The sequence below is a fragment of the Dryobates pubescens genome, chromosome 7, assembly GCF_014839835.1.
Source record: "Dryobates pubescens isolate bDryPub1 chromosome 7, bDryPub1.pri, whole genome shotgun sequence".
Taxonomy (NCBI): domain Eukaryota; kingdom Metazoa; phylum Chordata; class Aves; order Piciformes; family Picidae; genus Dryobates; species Dryobates pubescens.
This window is the reverse complement of record NC_071618.1, coordinates 43,010,134-43,030,534: the sequence shown is the minus strand read 5'-3', so window position 1 is coordinate 43,030,534 and position 20,401 is coordinate 43,010,134. Positions and strand designations below refer to the sequence as shown.

Below are 20,401 nucleotides of genomic sequence, written 5' to 3'. Positions count from 1 at the left end.
TCTCTTCTCTATTCCATTCCACTCCATTCTATTCTATTCTATTCTATTCTATTCCATTCCATTCCATTCCATTCCATTCCATTTTATTCTACTCTATTTCATTCCATTCCATTCTATTCCATTCCATTCCATTCTATTCTACTCCATTCCATTCCATTCCATTCCATTCTCTTCTCTTTTCTCTTTTCTCTTCTCTTGTCTTTTCTCTTCTCTCTTCTCTTCTCTTCTCTCTCCTCTTTTTTCTTCTCTCTTCTTGTCTCTTCTCTTCTCTTTTCTCTTCTCTTCTCTTCTCTTCTCTTCTCTTCTCTTCTCTTCTCTTCTCTTCTCTTCTCTTCTCTTCTCTTCTCTTCTCTTCTCTTCTCTTCTCTTCTCTTCTCTTCTCTTCTCTTCTCTTCTCTTCTCTTCTCTTCTCTTCTCTTCTCTTCTCTTCTCTTCTCTCCTCTCCTCTTCTCTTCTCTTCTCTTCTCTTCTCTTCTCTTCTCTCCTCTCCTCTCCTCTTCTCTTCTCTTCTCTTCTCTTCTCTTCTCTTCTCTTCTCTTCTCTTCTCTTCTCTTCTCTTCTCTTCTCTTCTCTATTCCACTCCATTCCATTCCATTCTATTCTACTCGATTCCATTCCATTCCACTCCACTCCATCCCATCCCATGACACTTCTACAGAAGGATAACCTGAAGGCATTTCCCTACCTCTTGGTTTGTGTTGGGAAGCTCCTTGTACGCCGAAACGATGATCTTAAATCGAAGATCTACATTCTTTACTTTGCATATGCCATACATGGAGCACATCATTATCTGTGAAAGAAACAAGACAGGACAACTGGAAAGGCAGGAAAATTAATTCAGCTTAAATGAGTTCAGCTCCTTCATCTCAAATCCAGGAATCAGTTGATGAACTTTCCATTACTGACTGTGCTCTGTAAACTACAATGCAACTCAACTTCAGAAGGACTTCCAAGGATCTAAGTCAACCACTGTCCCTTCCATTTTTATCTGGCAAGCAACCAATTGCAGCTATCCTCATAGGATCATAGTATCAGTCAGGGCTGGAAGGGACCACGAGGATCAGCTAGTTCCAACCCCCCTGCCATGGGCAGGGACACCCCACAGGCTGGCCAGAGCCTCATCCAGCCTGGGCTTAAACACCTCCAGGGATGGGGCCTCAACCACATCCCTGGACAACCCATTCCAGGGCTTCACCACTCTCCTGGGGAAGAACTTCACCTTCTCAAACTCCTCTCACATCCTGCAATTTTAGGGTTGAGTAACATAACATTTGTCAGCCAGAGTAACAAAACATTTATCAGCCACACTAACCTAACATTTATCAGCCAGAGTAACAAAACATTTATCAGTCACACTAACCTAACATTTATCAGCCACAGATGCTGTCTTCCCAAAGAAAATCACTATCTCCTATCAGAAAATTCAGTGAGTCTTCATTATTTATAACATAGCTGTAAATGGTGTTTGAGGATCCCACAGTCTGTGACTGCCAGCTCTTAACTGAGGAAAGTCTTCACTCTGAATTAATTTCTCCTCTGAGAGATCAATAGGGAAATAAAGGCTCAGATTGCAGTGTCTAAGGCCTAAAGACTGTGTAATGTCACTTTCTCTTGTTGATGTTACCTGGTCCAAGTGCCTGTCTCTCATAAGTTCATACTCATTTTGCAGAGTGTGCTGGAAGAGGGTCCAGATCAAGGGCTCTAAGTCAGGATGTTCAGAGAGAAGCCGAGAGAACAGGCTACGGAGTCGAAGATAGGCCAGGAGGTACACTTCAGAAACAAAGACAAAACACAGAATCATAGAGTCAGTAAGGTTGGAAAAGACCTCAGAGATCATGGAGTCCAACCTAGCACCCAACACCATCGAATCAACTCAACCATAGCACCAAGTGCCTCATCCAGTCATCCAATGATGGTGACTCCACCACCTCCCAGGGCAGCACGTCCCAATGGCCAATCTCTCTTTCTATGAAGAACTTCTTCCTAACATCCAGCCTAAACCTCCCCTGGAACAGCTTGAGACTGTGTCCTCTTGTTCTGGTGCTGCTTGCCTGGCAGAAGAGACCAACCCCCACCCTACCTCCCTTCAGGTAGTTGGAGAGAGCAAGAAGGTCTCCCCTGAGCCTCCTCTTCTCCAGGCTCCCCCCAGCTCCCTCAGCCTCTCATCACAGGGCTTGTAATAACAAACTGAAATTGTAATAATAATAGCATCCAAAATAACTGGAACATGATGGAGGACACACAGCAGTTGAGCAGTCACCATCTCTCACTACAAAAAATTAAAAGCCATCAAATGCAGGTAGGAGAAGCCAAGTTCAAGCTGAAGTAAAAGGATTCTCCATGCAGCAGGCAGTGGACATAGAATTCCACACTAAATAATCATAGAACCACTGAGGTTGAAAAAGCCCTCAGAGATCACCAAGTCCAACCTGTCACCCAACACCTCAGGGCTACTAGACCCTGGCACCAAGTGCCACATCCAGTCCCCTCTTGAACACCTCCAGGGATGGTGACTCCACCTCCCTGGGTAGCCCATTCCAATGGCTAACAACTCTCTCTGTGGAGAACTTTCTCCTCAATGCTGCACCCCTTCTGTCCCTCTCCATTCAAAAAGAGACTGAAGAGGCATAGGTTGGACTTGATGATCTTGAAGGTCTTTTCCAACTGGGTTATTTCTTTTCTATTCTATTCTATTCTATTCTATTCTATTCTATTCTATTCTATTCTATTCTATTCTATTCTACTCTACTCCTATTCTATTCTATTCTATTCTACTCTACTCTACTCTACACTATTCAACTTGGAACATGAATGTACCAAGAGTTACCAAGTAGACACATTGGAAGAGGCTTGGGAAAACACCCCACCTGGAGAAAGTTTGGGAAAGCATTGAGGGGAAGCACCACCCATGCTTGCCCAGTTCCTACACTCCTCAAGACTTTGTGCTCACCCCTGGAAAAGGTACACTGAGATGAAAGGACCTCCCACCTGAGCCTATATGACCACTCTTACAAGCAGCAGCTAAGTGTCCAGTTTCAGCTTGCAGAGAGCAGAGTGCACACATGAACCTGCTGGCATCATTCTGCTGTTTCTTGCAGAGACAGCAGAGGGTTTGCACAGAGTTTACTACAGGTTCTGTTTCAAGAAATGCTCTGCTCCAAAACCCAGAAAGAATGAAGAGAAGAGAAGAGAAGAGAAGAGAAGAGAAGAGAAGAGAAGAGAAGAGAAGAGAAGAGAAGAGAAGAGAAGAGAAGAGAAGAGAAGAGAAGAGAAGAGAAGAGAAGAGAAGAGAAGAGAAGAGAAGAGAAGAGAAGAGAAGAGAAGAGAAGAGAAGAGAAGAGAAGAGAAGAGAAGAGAAGAGAAGAAAAAAGAGAAAAGATATTAGAATTAGAATTAGATAGAATAGAATAGAATAGAATAGAATAGAATAGAATAGAATAGAATAGAATAGAATAGACCAGACCAGGTTGGAAAAGACCTCAGAGATCATCAAGTCCAACCTATCACCCAACACCATCTAATCAACTAAACCATGGCACCAAGTGCCTCATCCAGACTCTTCCTAAACACCTCCAGTGATGGTGACTCCACCACCTCCCTGGGCAGCACATTCCAATGGCCAATCTCTCTTGCTGGGAAGAATTTCTTCCTAACATCCAGCCTGAACCTCCCCTGGTGCAGCTTGAGACTGTGTCCTCTTGTTCTGGTGCTGGTTGCCTGGGAGAAGAGACCAACCCCCACCTGGCTACAACCTCCCTTTCAGGGAGTTGGAGAGAGCAAGAAGGTCTCCCCTGAGCCTCCTCTTCTGCAGGCTAAGCAACCCCAGCTCCCTCAGCCTCTCCTCACAGGGCTGTGCTCCAAACCCCTCCCCAGCTTTGTTGCCCTTCTCTGGACACCTTCCAGCAACTCAACATCTTTCCTAACCCGAGGGGCCCAGACCTGGACACAGGACTCCAGGTGTGGCCTAAGCAGTGCTGAGTCCAGGGGCAGAATGATAAATGAGAGGAGCTGACACTGACATTTCAGTAGGTAGAGAAGCACCAAACCTTTTTTGTAGAAGAGGGAGAGGGAGGTAGACTTCTGTGGTTTCTGTGTTTGGGAGTTTGCAGCCTGCTGAGCATCCGGAGAAGAAGTAGCACCTGGAGAAGGTCCAGAGGCTTTCTTCTTAGGAGATCTCACAGGAGAAAGATAGCTGGAGATGCAACAAGTGTTAAGCACTTAACATCACAGGATAAAGAGACCATTTTATAGGGACAATACTAGCAGGAACTCTTCCCTCTTTCCAGCATGGGAAGAAACTGCTACTGCAATCTGTTATTTCCACATAGTGAGTTTTAAACTCAAGTTATTGATTAAATATCTGATAAAGAGACTTTTTTTATCCCAGGCAAATAACAGTTTGCCCTTAAGAGTTTTATAGGGCTTGAGGGGGGGAAAAATCAGAGTTTCAATTGGCTGTGTTTGCCTGAACAATAAGCAGCAGCACATGCAACAATTCAGCACATCCTAAGCACCAAGTCTAACAAGCAGGAAAACAGAAGACAAGTTGGTTTACAATGTGAAGGGTGGTGTTAACTTCCCTTTCCACTGGCCCTCAAGCACACACATGACTTACAGGTCTGCTGCAGTGTGATTATGCTGGAAGGGCATGTTGAAAGTGGAGGTGGGCTCAGGCTGGTCAGTTTGGCCTTCTCGTTCTTTTGACTGCTTGATGAGATCGAAGAGAGGGGACCCCTAGAAAAAGGAGAGCAGCATTGCACTGAGAACAGACAGCCACACTGGGTGGACTTCATTCCTTCTTCTCTATAAACAGCCCCCCCAAAAAATGATCCCAAAGAGAAGATTAATGCTTTGAAATCATAGAATCAATAAGGCTGGAAAAGACCTGAGAGATCATCAAGTCCAACCTAGCACCCAACACCACAGGACTAACTAAACCATGGCTTCAAGTGCATTGTCCAATCCCCTCTTGAACACCTCCAGGGATGGTGACTCCACCACCTCCCTGGGCAGCACATTCCAATGGCCAATCTCTCTTGCTGGGAAGAACTTTCTCCTCACCTCCAGCCTAAACCTCCCCTGGTGCAGCTTGAAACTAAACCAGCAGAAAGTTAGCAGAAAAAGCAAAATCAGACTTCAGCCACATCTGCAGAGACTCACAAGCAGAACCAGAACAAGCTGTGAGAAAAGGACAGGGCATCAACACCATGAAGTTGGAGAAGAGCAGGAAAGAGCAGAAAATGGGGAGTAGGAGGTGTCCCACATTGACTGGCAGCAGCTTGTTCCATCAGCTGAGTGGCATGTGGAATTACCCCACAGGAATGCATGAAATGTACTGCTGCTTTCCATCAAGCTGATGAACTGCAGTTAGCAAGAGGATATTCTTTGGGTAGAAACAGCTGCTTACAGAGATCAGGTAGCAAGATACAGCAAGTCCAGGTTTTGTGGGGTTTTTTTGGTTCCCTCAAATATTAGTTCTGGGCCCCACAATTTAAGAAGGATGTTGAGACTCTTGAATGTGTCCTGAGAAGGGCAACGAGGCTGGGGAGGTGTCCAGAGCACAGCCCTGTGAGGAGAGGCTGAAGGAGCTGGGGTTGCTTAGCCTGGAGAAGAGGAGGCTCAGGGGAGACCTTCTGGCTGTCTACAACTCCCTGAAGGGAGGTTGTAGCCAGGTGGGGGTTGGTCTCTTCTCCCAGGCAACCAGCACCAGAACAAGAGGACACAGTCCCAAGTTGTACCAGGGGAAGTTTAGGCAGGAGGTGAGGAGAAAGTTCTTCACAGAAAGAGAGATTGGCCATTGGAATGTGCTGCCCAGGGAGGTGGTGGAGTCACCATCCCTGGAGGTGTTCAAGAGGGGATTGGATGTGGCACTTGAAGCCATGGTTTAGTTAGTCCTGAGGTGTTGGGTGCTAGGTTGGACTTGATGATCTTTGAGGTCTCCTCCAACCTTATTGATGCTCTGATTCTGTGATTCTATGATTAATTGACAGTGTCATTACAAACATGGCAAGTTCAATGGGATGTTGTCACCCAGCTGGTCCCCAGCAGTGCAGCCAGCATCAGCAACAGTGGGAGGCAAGTAAGCACTGACTCAGCAGACAAACTATGGTTTTGTCACCTACCCTGACTGCAGAAAGTTTGTTAGCACTTGGGTTGCATGAGCAGGAAAAGGTTGTTTAGTTTTCACACCTAGCAACATTTAAGCTGCTCCATCTCACACCATCTCCACCTCACAGCCTGTGCTTTTTCCACGGGACCCACCAGTGCTGCTGGTAACTTTCTCACACACAGCCACACAGCTGGAGAGGGTAGGTGCTACACTGAAGAGGGACTCATGACAAGCTGAGCACTCCATAATGCAGAAGTACACTGAGACTTTTCAAGTGCTGGTACCCTGCCCGTAGTAAAACTGATGGGTTTGCAATCACAGAATCAACCATGCTGGGAAAGACCTCAGAGATCATCAACTCCAACCTATTACCTAATACCTAACACCTCCTGACAACCAAACCATGGCTCCAAGTGCCACGTCCAACCCTTCTTTGAACACCTCCAGGGATGGTGACTCCACCACCTCCCTGGGCAGCACATTCCCATGGCCAATCACTGTTTGTGGGAAGAACTTTCTCCTCACCTTGAAAAATCACAACCTTGGCCCTGTGGTTTACATTCAAACGGGAGAAAGACTTCTGTTTAGTGAATCTGCAGCTGGCAGGGAGATTTCAGGGTTATCAGGGTAAACTCTGCTTGGTTTCAGTCCCACTATTTGTTATGCAACAATCTCCAGTTCCAGTGGCCAGGTCTGGGCCCCTCAGTTTAAGAAGGGCATTGAGACACTTGAATGTGTCCAGAGAAGGGCAACAAGGCTGGGGAGGACTTTGGAGCACAGCCCTGTGAGGAGAGGCTGAGGGAGCTGGGGTTGCTTAGCCTGGAGAAGAGGAGGCTCAGGGGAGACCTTCTTGCTCTCTACAACTACCTGAAGGGAGGTTGTAGCCAGGTGGGGGTTGGTCTCTTCTCCCAGGCAACCAGCACCAGAACAAGAGGACACAGTCTCAAGCTGTGCCAGGGGAGGTTTAGGCTGGAGGTGAGGAGAAAGTTCTTCCCAGAAAGAGAGATTGGCCATTGGAATGTGCTGCCCAGGGAGGTGGTGGAGTCACCATCCCTGGAGGTGTTCAAGAGGGGATTGGATGTGGCACTTGGTGCCATGGTTTAGTTAGTCCTGAGGTGTTGGGTGCCAGGTTGGACTTGATGATCTCTGAGGTCTTTTCCAACCTTACTGATCCTGTGATTCTGTGAATCTACACCTCACTCTCATTGGGGAAGAGAGGTACGGCTCAGTTGGTGGCACATAAGACCCTTAATGGGAAGGTCGTGAGTTCAAGCCTGCAGTGGGCACTAGTGTCCTCCCTACTGTAGTCATGAGGTCTGTGGTGACAGGTTGGACTTGATGATCTTTGAGGTCTCTTCCAATCTTAGTGATACTGAATACTGAATGAGCAAAATAGACCACTGGTAACCAGAGAGTTACCACTCCTTTGAGCAGCAGTCACGAAAGACCTTTAGCCCCCATGTCCAGCTTTATCGAGCAGGAATGCTTATCAGCAACTTGTTCCTAAAGTGACATTATTCACACTGTCTTTTACAAATGCTGTGTTGCTTTTGAAAGCTTTTACACAGCACTTCAGGTCAGCAGGTCACCTCCAATGCACTCCTCTCCCATTGAAGGAGCTCTGCAGGTTTCACTCTGATGCTCAGTAAGTGATTAATGCCTCCAGATACAGCCACAGAGCCAATTTTACTAATTAAGAGAAATGCTGCTTATAATTTGAGCCCTCCCTGTGACAGCCAGGAAAGCTCCACTTGATTACTGTGCAAGGGGGAAAAAAGCAATTAAGGCCTAGAATGCCTCAGGGTCAAATGGCCACCAGCACCAGATTACAGTATCACAGTATAGCTAAGGCTGGAAGAGACCCCAAGGATCATCGAGTCCAACCTGTCTCCACAGACCTCATGAGTAGACCACGGCACCAAGTGCCACATCCAATCCCCTCTTGAACACCTCCAGGGATGGTGACTCCACCACCTTCCTGGGCAGCACATTCCAATGGTGAACAACTCTCTCAGTGAAGAACTTTCTCCTTGAGCCTAAACTTCCCCTGGCACAGCTTGAGACTGTGTCCTCTTGTTCTGGTGCTGGTTGCCTGGGAGAAGAGACCAACCCCTTCCTGGCTACAACCTCCCTTCAGGTAGTTGTAGAGGGCAATGAGGTCTCCCCTGAGCCTCCTCTTCTCCAGGCTAAACAACCCCAGCTCCCTCAGCCTCTCCTCTCAGGGCTGTGCTCAAGGCCTCTCCCCAGCCTTGTTGCCCTTCTCTGGACATGTTCAAGTGTCTCAATGTCCTTCTTAAACTGAGGAGCCCAGAACTGGACATAGGACTCAAGGTGTGGCCTAACCAGTGCTGAGTCCAGGGGCACAATGACTTCCCTGCTCCTGCTGGCCACACTATTCCTGATGCAGGCCAGGATGCCATTGGCCTTCTTGGCCACCTGGGCACACTGCTGGCTCATGTTTAGGCAGCTGTCAATCAGCACCCCCAGGTCCCTCTCTGTTTGACAGCTCTCAGCCACTCTGTCCCCAGCCTGTAGCTCTGCATGGGGTTGCCGTGGCCAAAGTGCAGCCCCTGGCACTTGGACTTGTTGAATGCCATCCCGTTGGACTCTGCCCATCTGTCCAGTCGGTCGAGGTCCCTCTGCAGAGCCTTTCTACCCTCTAACTGACCAACATCTGCTCCTAACTTGGTGTCATCTGCAAACTTGCTGATTGAAGAAGAGGACTGAAACTTGACAGAGTCCCTCTTGCACCACCCAGGGTCAGCGAAACCTCTGCAGCTCCACGGGACCCTACGTGAGCCTCTGCAGGATGCTTCCCTGCATCACAAGCATCTGCAGTGCCTTCCCCACCCCACCCCCTCCAGTCTGAAAGCTCCTTTTATGGGCAAACCAGGCAGAATTTCTTGTGGGCTAATCTTTCCTTGGCTATGGTGAACCTACAGGACACACAGGTGCTTCCTGCCTTCCTGACCTTTACATCAGAGCTCTGTCCCAACGGCATGTTTAACTGGACTTTGGTTTCCACAAAAAATAAAGATTAAACAAAAGCCTTAAAGCCTTAAAGGCAGGGAACAGCTACCCTGGGGGGTTGGTGTAGTCCACTGACTGCAGAGCAAGCCTCTGAGCAGCTTTACTCTCAGCTGTTGGCACTATTTCTAAACCCCTCTTCAATTTGTTTCCTTTCTCTTTAGGATTTTCTTTATAATGAAAGTCTCTGTAGCTCTTGGTGCCCAAGTTCTTCCCAGCAAGAGAGATTGGCCATTAGAATGTGCTGCCCAGGGAGGTGGTGGAGTCACCATCACTGGAGGTGTTTAGGAAGAGACTGGATGAGAATAGAATAGAATAGAATAGAATAGAATAGAATAGACCAGACCAGACCAGGTTGGAAGAGACCTTCAAGATCATCGAGTCCAACCTATCATCCAACAGAACCCAATCAACTAAACCATGCAACCAAGCACCCTATCAAGTCTCCTCCTTGGTGCCATGGTTTAGTTGATCAGATGGTGTTGGGTGATAGGTTGGACTCAATGATCTCAAAGGTCTTTTCCAACCTGGTTAATTCAATTCAATTCAATTCAATTCAATTCAATTCAATTCAATTCAATTCAATTCAATCCTATCCAATCCTATTCTATCCTCTCCTATTCTATTCTATCCTTTCCTATCCTATCCTATCCTATCCTATCCTATCCTATCCTATCCTATCCTATCCTATCCTTTCCTATCCTATTCTATTCTATTCTATCCTTTCCTATCCTATCCTATCCTATCCTATCCTATCCTATCCTATCCTATCCTATCCTATCCTATCCTATCCTAGTTTCACTTCCTGAAATTAAAGAGAAATTAAATCAGCTTCTAAGGAAGGGTGGGGTGTTTTTTTTTGGTTTTGTTTTAAATTCAGTTGGCCAGAAGAAAGGTCACTGAAATATTCCAGCCAAAGCAGGATCACCTAAGGTAGTCCACACAGGAATGCATCCAGACAGGTTCTGAACATCTCCAGAGAAGGAGACTCCACAACCTCCCTGGGCAGCCTGTTCCAGTGCTCTGTCACCCTCACTGTAAAGAGGTTTGCCCTGGTGTTGAGGTGAAATGTTCTATGTTCAACCTTGTATCAGTTGTTTGATGTCTGGTTTCCTGAAGCTGCATATGACCATGGCAAGCTTGGTCACTGCTCACTTTCTGTAGGTTAAGCAAACACAGGAAGATTAGGATGGCTTGGAAGCTATTCTCCCCAAGGAATTTTATACAGTCTCACAGTATCACCAAGGTTCGAAAAGACCTCAAAGACCACCAAGTCCAACCTGCCACCACAGACCTCATGACTAGGCCATGGCACCAAATGCCACATCCAGTCCCCTCTTGAACACCTCCAGGGATGGTGACTCCACCACCTCCCTGGGCCCAGCTTAGGAAAGCCCCATAAAAGGTTTCCCTTTACCTCTCAAACTTCAGTGTGCAAAGGTTGAGATTGTGTAGAATATGATGCAATTTGAAGCCTGCTGAATTTTACAGCTTCTCCTATTATTTGCACTGGAAAAACAAACCTGAACTGCAGAGTAGCCATTTCTCCTAAACCTGCCTTTCACATACTTTGATCATTCCCTGCCATCAGCACATGATGCAATAATGAAGCTCAGCATGGTTTGATGGGTGACCACTAGATGGATACAGAACTGGCTTGATGCCTGCACCCAAAGAGTGGATGTCCATGGCTCCATGTCCCAGTGCAGGCCAGGGACAAGCAGAGTCCCTCAGGGATCAGTCCTGGGACCAGGCTTGGTCACCATCTTTGTGGGTGCCATGGACAGTGGCACTGAGTGCACCCTCAGCAAGTTTGCTGAGGACACCAAGCTGTGTGGTGCAGCAGACAGGCTGGAGGGAAGGGATCCATCCAGAGGGACCTGGACAGGCTGGAGAGGTGGGCACAAGCCAACCTCAGGAGGTTCAACAAGACCAAGGGCAGGGTCCTGCAGCTGGGTGGAGGCAATCCCAGGCACAAATCCAGGCTGGGCAGGGACTGGCTGGAAAGCAGCCCTGAGGAGAGAGCCTTGGGGGTGCTGGGGGAGGAGAAGCTCACCAGGAGCTCTCAGTGTGCACTTGCAGCCCGGAAAGCCAACCAGAGCCTGGGCTGCAGCAAGAGAAGTGTGGCCAGCAGGGCAAGGGAGGGGATTCTCCCCCTCTGCTCAGCTCTGGGGAGACCCCACCTGGAGTCCTGCCTCCAGTTCTGGAGCCCCTATTCCAAGAGGGATCTGGAGGTGCTGGAAGGTGTCCAGAGAAGGGCCATGAGGATGAGCAGAGGGCTGGAGCACCTCTCCTGTGAGGACAGACTGAAGGAGTTGGGGCTGTTCAGTCTGGAGAAGAGAAGGCTCCCAGGTGACCTCATTGTGGCCTTCCAGGATCTGAAGGGGGCTACAAGAAGGCTGGGGAGGGACTTCTCAGGATGTCAGGTAGTGCTAGGACTAGGGGGAATGGAATGAAGCTGGAGGTGGGGAGATTGAGGCTGGAGGTGAGGAGGAAGTTCTTCCCCAGGAGAGTGGTGAAGCCCTGGAATGGGTTGTCCAGGGAGGTGGTTGAGGCTCCATCCCTGGAGGTGTTTAAGCCCAGGCTGGATGAGGCTGTGGCCAGCCTGATGTAGTGTGGGGTGTCCCTGCCCATGGCAGGGGGGTTGAAACTGGCTGATCCTTGTGGTCCCTTCCAACCCTGACTCATGCTATGATACTCTGAAACTATGAATTACTGTACAGACAGGGAGCAAAACCTGCTCCTTGAGGGCACACTGACTTCAGCTACACGTAGGGCCTTGAGCACATCTAGCATGGCTATGGCAAAAGCATCCCAAAGTGCATTTGGACTGACAGGTGCAGGAAAACTGCACTGGTCAGGCCACACCTCGAGTCCTGTGTCCAGTTCTGGGCCCTTCAGTTTAGGAAAGATGTCGAGCTGCTGGAAAGTGTCCAGAGAAGGGCAACAAAGCTGGGGAGGGGTTTGGAGCACAGCCCTGTGAGGAGAGGCTGAGGGAGCTGGGGTTGCTTAGCCTGGAGAAGAGGAGGCTCAGGGGAGACCTTCTTGCTCTCTACAACTCCCTGAAGGGAGGTTGTAGCCAGGTGGGGGTTGGCCTCTTCTCCCAAGCAACCAACACCAGAACAAGAGGACACAGTCTCAGGCTGCACCAGGGGAGGTTAGGAAGAAATTCTATACAGAGAGTGATTGCCCATTGGAATGGGCTGCCTGGGGAGGTGGTGGAGTCACCATCACTGGAGGTGTTCAGAAGGAGACTTGATGGGGTGCTTGGTGCCATGGGTTAGTTGTTTAGGTGGTGTTGGATTGGTTGATAGGTTGGATGAAATGATCTTGAAGGTCTCTTCCAACCTGGTTTATTCTATTCTATTCTATTCTAAAACCAGGGCAGATGCATAGCATGGTCAGACAGCTTTAAAAAGGCAGTTTCCACTCCCAGTTACACAGATCTGTGTGAAACCTTTCTGCTTCCCACCAGAACTGAAAATAACCTCTAAGAAAGGACAGGGAAGAGAAACAAAGGGGTCACTTACAGTAAAAGAAACAGAAACTTTAAGAGGTTCCTGCTTACAAAAAGCTTGTTCAAGGCACCTAAACAATCAGTAGGAGTTCTGCTGTGTGGAGTTTTGTGTTTCATTTTTTTGTTTGATTGCTATTATTTAGGAAAGATGTGGGGATGCTTTCCTTAGGAAAGATGTTCAGCTGCTGGAAGGTGTCCAGAGAAGGGCAACAAAGCTGGGGAGGGGTCTGGAGCACAGCCCTGTGAGGAGAGGCTGAGGGAGCTGGGGTTGCTTAGCCTGGAGAAGAGGAGGCTCAGGGGAGACCTTCTTGCTCTCTCCAACTGCCTGAAGGGAGGTTGTAGCCAGGTGGGGGTTGGTCTCTTCTCCCAGGCAACCAGCACCAGAACAAGAGGACACAGTCTCAAGCTGCACCAGGGGAGGTTTAGGCTGAATGTTAGGAGGAAGTTCTTCCCAGCAAGAGAGATTGGCCATTGGAATGTGCTGCCCAGGGAGGTGACACTTCTTAAAGCAGTCTGTTGTTCTCAAGACAGCTTGCTATACAAGTATTTGGGTTTAAAAAGCTCCCCATGAATCCAGAAGCAGAGGAAAAGCAGGACTCTGGCTGCTTGAATTTATGCAAAATGATAGGAATTGCTTCCTCTTCCTGCAAGCAGGAGAGGAGCAGTTGTGTTTTCTAGAAAGGAAATGGAACATAAAAACATTTGAAATTCACAGGAATTAAGAACACATAGAATAGAATAGAGAAAAGAGAAGAGAAGAGAAGAGAAGAGAAGAGAAGAGAAGAGAAGAGAAGAGAAGAGAAGAGAAGAGAAGAGAAGAGAAGAGAAGAGAAGAGAAGAGAAGAGAAGAGAAGAGAAGAGAAGAGAAGAGAAGAGAAGAGAAGAGAAGAGAAGAGAAGAGAAGAGAAGAGAAGAGAAGAGAAGAGAAGAGAAGAGAAGAGAAGAGAATTAACCAGGTTGGAAGAGATCTTTGAGATCATAGAGTCCAACCTATCACCCAACACCATCTAATCAACTCAACCATGGCACCAAGCACCCCATCCAGTCTCTTCCTAAACACCTCCAGTGATGGTGACTCCACCACCTCCCTGGGCTTCATTCTTCTTCACTTCTTCTGCTCACCCTGGACTTCAGAATTAAGACATCCTGCCTCTGTGTCCTAAATGAGAGCAAGTATCCAACTCCATGGCATCTAAGGGCAGAAAGAAGCAGCAGCTGTTGGTGGCAGTGTCCTGTAGCTGCTCTACTAGCACACTGGGTTATAAGGACTTTTCCTCCTGGCCTCCTGTTCAGTGCAGGATTAGGTTTGCCAAACACATCCAAAATCACTTGAGTGCAAAGAGCCATCTAAACTCAAGCATCTAAACTGACAGAAGCAGCAGCTGTCTGAAGGAGTGTATGAAATCCAGTCAGTGCAGAGGTGAGAGATCACTTCAAGCATCTCAAGCAGAGTTACAAGCTGGGGTCAGAGTGGCTGGAGAGCAGTCAGGCTGAGAGGGACCTGGGGGTGCTGGTTGATGGTAGACTGAACATGAGCCTGCAGTGTGCCCAGGCAGCTAAGAGGGCCAATGGCATCCTGGCCTGCATCAGGAACAGTGTGGCCAGCAGGAGCAGGGAGGTCATTCTGCCCCTGTACACTGCACTGGTTAGGCCACACCTTGAGTCCTGTGTCCAGTTCTGGGCCCCTCAGTTTAGGAAGGAGGTTGACTTGCTGGAACAAGTCCAGAGAAGGGCAACAAAGTTGGTGAGGGGTTTGGAACACAGCCCTACGAGGAGAGGCTGAGGGAGCTGGGGTTGCTTAGCCTGGAGAAGAGGAGACTCAGGGGTGACCTTATTACTCTCTACAACTACCTGAAGGGAGGTTGTAGACAGACGGATGTTGGTCTCTTCTCCCAGGCGGCCAGTACCAGAACAAGAGGACACAGTCTCAGGCTGCGCCAGGGGAGGTTCAGGCTGGATGTTAGGAGGAAGTTCTACACAGAGAGAGTGATTGCCCATTGGAATGGGCTGCCTGGGGAGGTGGTGGAGTCACCATCACTGGAGGTGTTCAGGAGGAGACTTGATGGGGTGCTTGGTGCCATGGGTTAGTTGTTTGGGTGGTGTTGGATTGGTTGATGGGTTGGACGCGGTGATCTTGAAGGTCTCTTCCAACCTGGTTTATTCTATGTATTCTATGTATCTCATCAGCTCTTAGATTTAAGGAGCCCACACTCTCTGCCTTCGGTGTCTCTCCGAGAACCACTGGAAGCGTGCCGACAGAAATACAATCTCCGCTCATCCAGCACTAACAAGAAGCAACAGGTCCTAACTCATTCCCACCTCTGATGCAGAAAGGCAGACAAGACTCCAGATTTGCATCTCCCTGCAGCAGCAGAAGCATCATTTTCTTTGGAGAAAAAAAAAAGTGATGCCAAAAAACCCTCCCCTCAGCAGATGGGGCCCTCCCTGCAGCTGCTTCCTCCTGCCTGCCACCACTCCCCATCCCAGAGGAAAAGCTGACTGTGCTGAAGGAACACAAGCAAAGTTGTTACCACCTCAGTTCTTCCTTCATGACAGCTGATGAACTTTTATTATTATTATTTAAATCAGATAAGCATAGGAGGTTTGCTGAAGGCTTTCCCAAAACTGATGACACAAAGCCCAAGGAAAGGAAAGCACACGAGGAAGTTTCCTCCCCACCCATGCTGAAGTCACACAGGATCACAGTATCACTAAGGTTGGAAGAGACCTCAAAGATCATCCAGTCCAGCCTGTCACCACAGACCTCATGGCTATACCATGGCACCAAGTGCCACATCCAATCCCCTCTTGAACACCTCCAGGGATGGAGACTCCACCACCTCCCTGGGCAGCACATTCCAATGGCTAACAACTCTCTCTGGGAAGAACTTTCTCTTCACCTCCAGCCTAAACCTCCCCTGGCACAGCCTGAGACTGTGTCCTCTTGTTCTGGTGCTGGTTGCTAGAGAGAAGAGACCAACCCCTCCCGAGCTACAACCACTTTTCAGGTAGTTGTAGAGAGCAATGAGGTCACCCCTGAGCCTCCTCTTCTCCAGGCTAAGCAATCCCAGCTCCTTCAGCCTCTCCTCACAGGCCTCTCCCCAGCCTTGTTGCCCTTCTCTGGACACATTCAAGTGTCTCAATGTCCTTCTTAAACTGAGGGGCCCAGAACTGGGCACAGGACTCAAGGTGTGGCCTAACCAGTGCAGAGTCCAGGGGCACAATGACTTCCCTGCTCCTGCTGGCCACACACATCCTGGCCTAATGCAGGCCAGGATGCCATCAGCCTTCTTGGCCACCTGGGCACACTGCTGGCTCATGTTTAGGTGGCTGTCAATCAGCACCCCCAGGTCCCTCTCTGTTTGGCAGCTCTCAGCCACTCTGCCCCCAGCCTGTAGCTCTGCATGGGGTTGCCATGGCCAAAGTGCAGCACCCAGCACTTGGCCTTGTTGAATGCCATCCTGTTGGACTCTGCCCATCTGTCCAGCCAGTCGAGGTCCCTCTGCAGAGCCCTTCTGCCCTCTAACTGAGCAACAAGCCCAGCCGGAAGGAGAGGCTGCCGCCGACTCCTGCAGCTCAGGGTGCACCAAGGCAGGCTCTTCTGCTTGGAGGAGCTGACACAAGCTAAAGCATTGCTTGGTAACAATCAGCCACATCTCATTTCAAAAAAAGAGGTATGCAATTCATCTCTGTCTTTCACACTTTTGCACTAAAATGACTCAGACTGCCTGCTCAGTCACACATCTCTTTGCTGAAACACGACGCCCCGTCAGCCCTGGGGGTTTCAAGTTTTCTTGTGCAAGGAGAGAAACCCTGCAGCTCAATGCTATTTCTGGAAGCATGCATCTATCACTTAGTTCTGCAGTTAGTGTAAGGTGCACAGACTGTTCTGTACCAAAAGGTGCAGGGGTGAGAGAAAGTCCCAAAGACAACAGAAGCATACACTCAAACACCTAAAATGGGCTGGTAGGACCCATGTTTGCAACAAGAGCAACAATACCAGCAAGGCAAGAGCTCCCAAGGATGGACTGAAGGCTGAGGATGCACCTTCATGACTGCTCTGATACACATTTACCATGTTAAAAAGGACAGTGCCCCTAGTTAGGTATCCCCAAGCTGCCTCTGTGCACTCACACCCTCTGTAACAAGAGCAACAACGCCAGCTACAGCAAGGCAAGAGCTCCCAAGGATGGACTGAAGGCTGAGGATGCACCTTCATGACTGCTCTGATACACATTTACCATGTTAAAAAGGACAGTGCCCCTAGCTAGGTATCCCCAAGCTGCCTCTGTGCACTCACACCCTCTGTAACAAGAGCAACAACGCCAGCTACAGCAAGGCAAGAGCTCCCAAGGATGGATTGAAAGCTGAGGATGCACCTTCATGACTGCTCTGACACACATTTACCACGTTAAAAAGGACAGTGCCCCTAGCTAGGTATCCCCAAGCTGCCTCTGTGCACTCACACCCTCACCCAAACAGAAAATCAAGTATTGATAAATGAGGGAGAACAGGCAACCAGCACCAGAACAAGAGGACACAGTCTCAAGCTGTGCCAGGGGAGGTTTAGGCTGGATGGTAGGAAGAAGTTCTTCCCAGCAAGAGAGATTGGCCATTGGAATGTGCTGCCCAGGGAGGTGGTGGAGTCACCATCCCTGGAGGTGTTTAGGAAGAGACTGGATGAGGCACTTGGGGCCATGGTTTAGTTGATTAGATGGTGTTGGGTGATAGGTTGGACTCGATGATCTCAAAGGTCTTTTCCAACCTGGTTAATCCTATCCTATCCTATCCTATCCTATCCTATCCTATCCTATCCTATCCTATCCTATCCTATCCCATCCCATCCCATCCCATCCTACCCTACCCTACCCTATCTTATCCTACCCTACCCTACCCTATCCTACCCTACCCTACCCTATCCTATCCTACCCTATCCTATCTTATCCTACCCTACCCTACCCTACCCTACCCCCATTAACTTCTCTCACAAAACATTGTATACTTCCTGAACTTCTGACATGTGACACCAAATTTCTGTACTTCAGGGATTTTCATGGCAGTAACTGAGCCTGCCTCACCGAGTTTTCCTGTGCAAACAAAGGCAGAGCAGGAAAACTGAGCTCATAGCTCCCCAGGCCTGAGGCAGGAGTCACAGACTCTTACAGGAAAACTTCCCTTTCGCCGCGCAGGGCTGACTGGAATAGAAACAAAAAGTAGCACCATGTGGGAGCTGCTTTGGTGAAGAAAGCCAGGTAAGGCAACTTGGTGCTAAAGTACAAGTTAGGCTAGACACACAAGAGACTCTGCCAAGCTCCCATTTTCAGCTCCTGCTGACTTAGAAGCAGAAAATGCTGCGCAAGTTATGGTTATGTATGACTTTCAAAAACAGCTCAACAGGTTTCACGTGGGTTATAGCCTCCTGAACCAAAACTGCTTCACTTCACCCCAAAAATCAAGGTGATTTTCACAGGAGAAACTCATCCAGAAGACTTAAAACAAGCAGGACCCCTTTCTGCAGGTTTCTGACACTGCTGCATTTTGTCTTGACACAATCTCACAGTAAGAACTGATGTGAAAGCCCTGTGAAGAGTTACGATGTGCTCTTCCTTGACAGCAGACTATAAAGGTTTTGCCCAGAGCCTTGCTTAGGCACAGCTGATTAAAATCTAGCTCAGAAGAACCATGCCACCCAGCCAGATAGGAAGAGATTTGTTATTCTAAGACTGAGAAACAGACTGGTGCCAGAATGCCAGAAGTCAGTCTACCCAAGCTGCTGTGAAACAGCTGAGCCTGTCTAAACTGAGATTTATTTTGCATCTGCTCCAAAAAAAAAAAGCAGCAGGAGCTCGTTTAAAACTTTTAACTTAACAATTTAATTAGTTACAACATGTTTCCTTCCCACTAATCAGTGACTGTGGGAGTAGCCTGTGCATGTGTGACAGCTGGTCCCCCTTCAAAGTCACAGGAACAATTGCACAGCACAGCATTTATGTTGGTTTATGTATTATTTCGTCTATAATTATGCAGTTGAACACTGAAGAAAATGCTTTCTGTACTACAGGGCTTGAAGGTCTTGGGGGACAGGTTGGGCTTGGTGATCTTTGAGGTCTCTTCCAGCCTCATTGATTCTCTGATTCTTGTTTTTTGAAAGAAAACAAAAAACAGAGGCATTTTTCTGCTTGGGAACACACCATGGGACGTGCTTTCCTACACAGAGAAAGTTAAACATTCCTCCTCCCCCCTGCAGCTCATCTCAGTTCTGGGAATTATCCAGCAGCAACTCAAAGGCTCATGATAGAATAAACCAGGTTGGAAGAGACCTTCAAGATCATCATGTCCAACCTATCATCCAACACCACCTAATCAACTAAACCATGGCACCAAGCACCCCATCAAGTCTCCTCCTGAACACCTCCAATGATGGTGACTCCACCACCTCCCCGGGCAGCACATTCCAATGGCCAATCACTCTCTCTGTGTAGAGCTTCCTCTTAACCTCCAACCTAAACCTCCCCTGGTGCAGCCTGAGACTGTGTCCTCTTGTTCTGGTGCTGGTTGCCTGGGAGAAGAGACCAACCTCTGCCTACAACCTCCCTTAAGGTAGATGTAGATGGCAATAAGGTCACCCCTGAGTCTCCTCTTCTCCAGGCTAAGCAACCTCAGATCCCTCAGTCTCTCTTCACAGGGCTGTGTTCCAAACCCCTCACCAACTTTGTTGCCCTTCTCTGGACACACTCCAGCAAGTCAACCTCCTTCCTAACCTGAGGGGCCCAGAACTGATCTTTATGACTCTCAGTACTTACTTGTCGAAATTATTTAATTGCCAGTGTTATTTTATCCCTCCTGAGGCTTGTGCTGGTCTGTTGAGGGAATCAAGACAGAACTACTCAGCTGATTTCAGGTGATTAATGTGTTATCTGCCACTAGCAAATCTATCTGCCAAAAAAACCAGTATGTTACAGCTAGTTCAGTCCTACATAGAATATAAAATCCCACAATTACTAAAGGGATTGGATGTGGCACTTGAAGCCATGGTTTAGTTAGTCCTGAGTTCTTGGGTGATAGGTTGGACTTGATGATCTCTGAGGTCTTTTCCAACCTCGTTGATTCTATGATTCTATTCTATGATCACAGAATAGTATCATAGAAGCAGTCAGGGTTGGAAGGGACCACAAGGATCATCCAGTTCCAACCCCCTGCCACGGGCAGGGACACCCCACACTACATCAGCCTGGCCACAGCCTCATCCAGCCTGGGCTCAAACACCTCCAGGGACGGGGCCTCAACCACCTATCTCCACAACAGAAACGTTAAGGTGTGAGTTATTCAGACACTGAGAAGCCTCCTAAGTCAAGACAGAGCTTTTGCAATGCAGCTTTCAGACTCCGGCAACGCCGACAAAGAACTTTTCAGGAAGCACGGAAGGAGTTAACAGGAGGCTGCAGCTGCAGCACGCTGCTGGCGGCCATTTGCGCGCCTGCAAGGTAACAGTCCCAGCAGAGGCATTATCAGATTAGGGGAAGACAAACAAACCGAATTGAAACCATTCTTCAGCGCGCCCGACCTCTCCTTCCTGTGATGTCATGCTACAAATTGCCCCAGCGCTGTGCTCTGCTCGCCAGAAGGAGCCAGGCGGCGGAGCAGGACCCAGCGCCACGCTATGCAGGAACAAACACGCTCTGGAATGCCGTTTCTGCCCTCGCAAGCAGCTGCCTCCCGCCCCGTGGGGTGAGCCAGCCAGAGAAGGA

General features: G+C 48.6%; 1 protein-coding gene across 1 annotated transcript in view; it reads right to left on the bottom strand.

Annotated features, from left to right (window-relative positions):
- RB1 (RB transcriptional corepressor 1) overlaps positions 1-20,401 on the bottom strand; it is an 85,285-nt gene that overhangs the window by 10,912 nt on the left and 53,972 nt on the right. Inside the window, exons 18-21 of the mRNA XM_054163120.1 lie at positions 4,616-4,734; positions 4,047-4,192; positions 1,625-1,770; positions 686-790 (exon numbers count right to left, since the gene is read on the bottom strand). Coding sequence (XP_054019095.1) covers positions 686-790; positions 1,625-1,770; positions 4,047-4,192; positions 4,616-4,734 — 516 coding nt within the window. The remainder of the gene's footprint in view (positions 1-685; positions 791-1,624; positions 1,771-4,046; positions 4,193-4,615; positions 4,735-20,401) is intronic.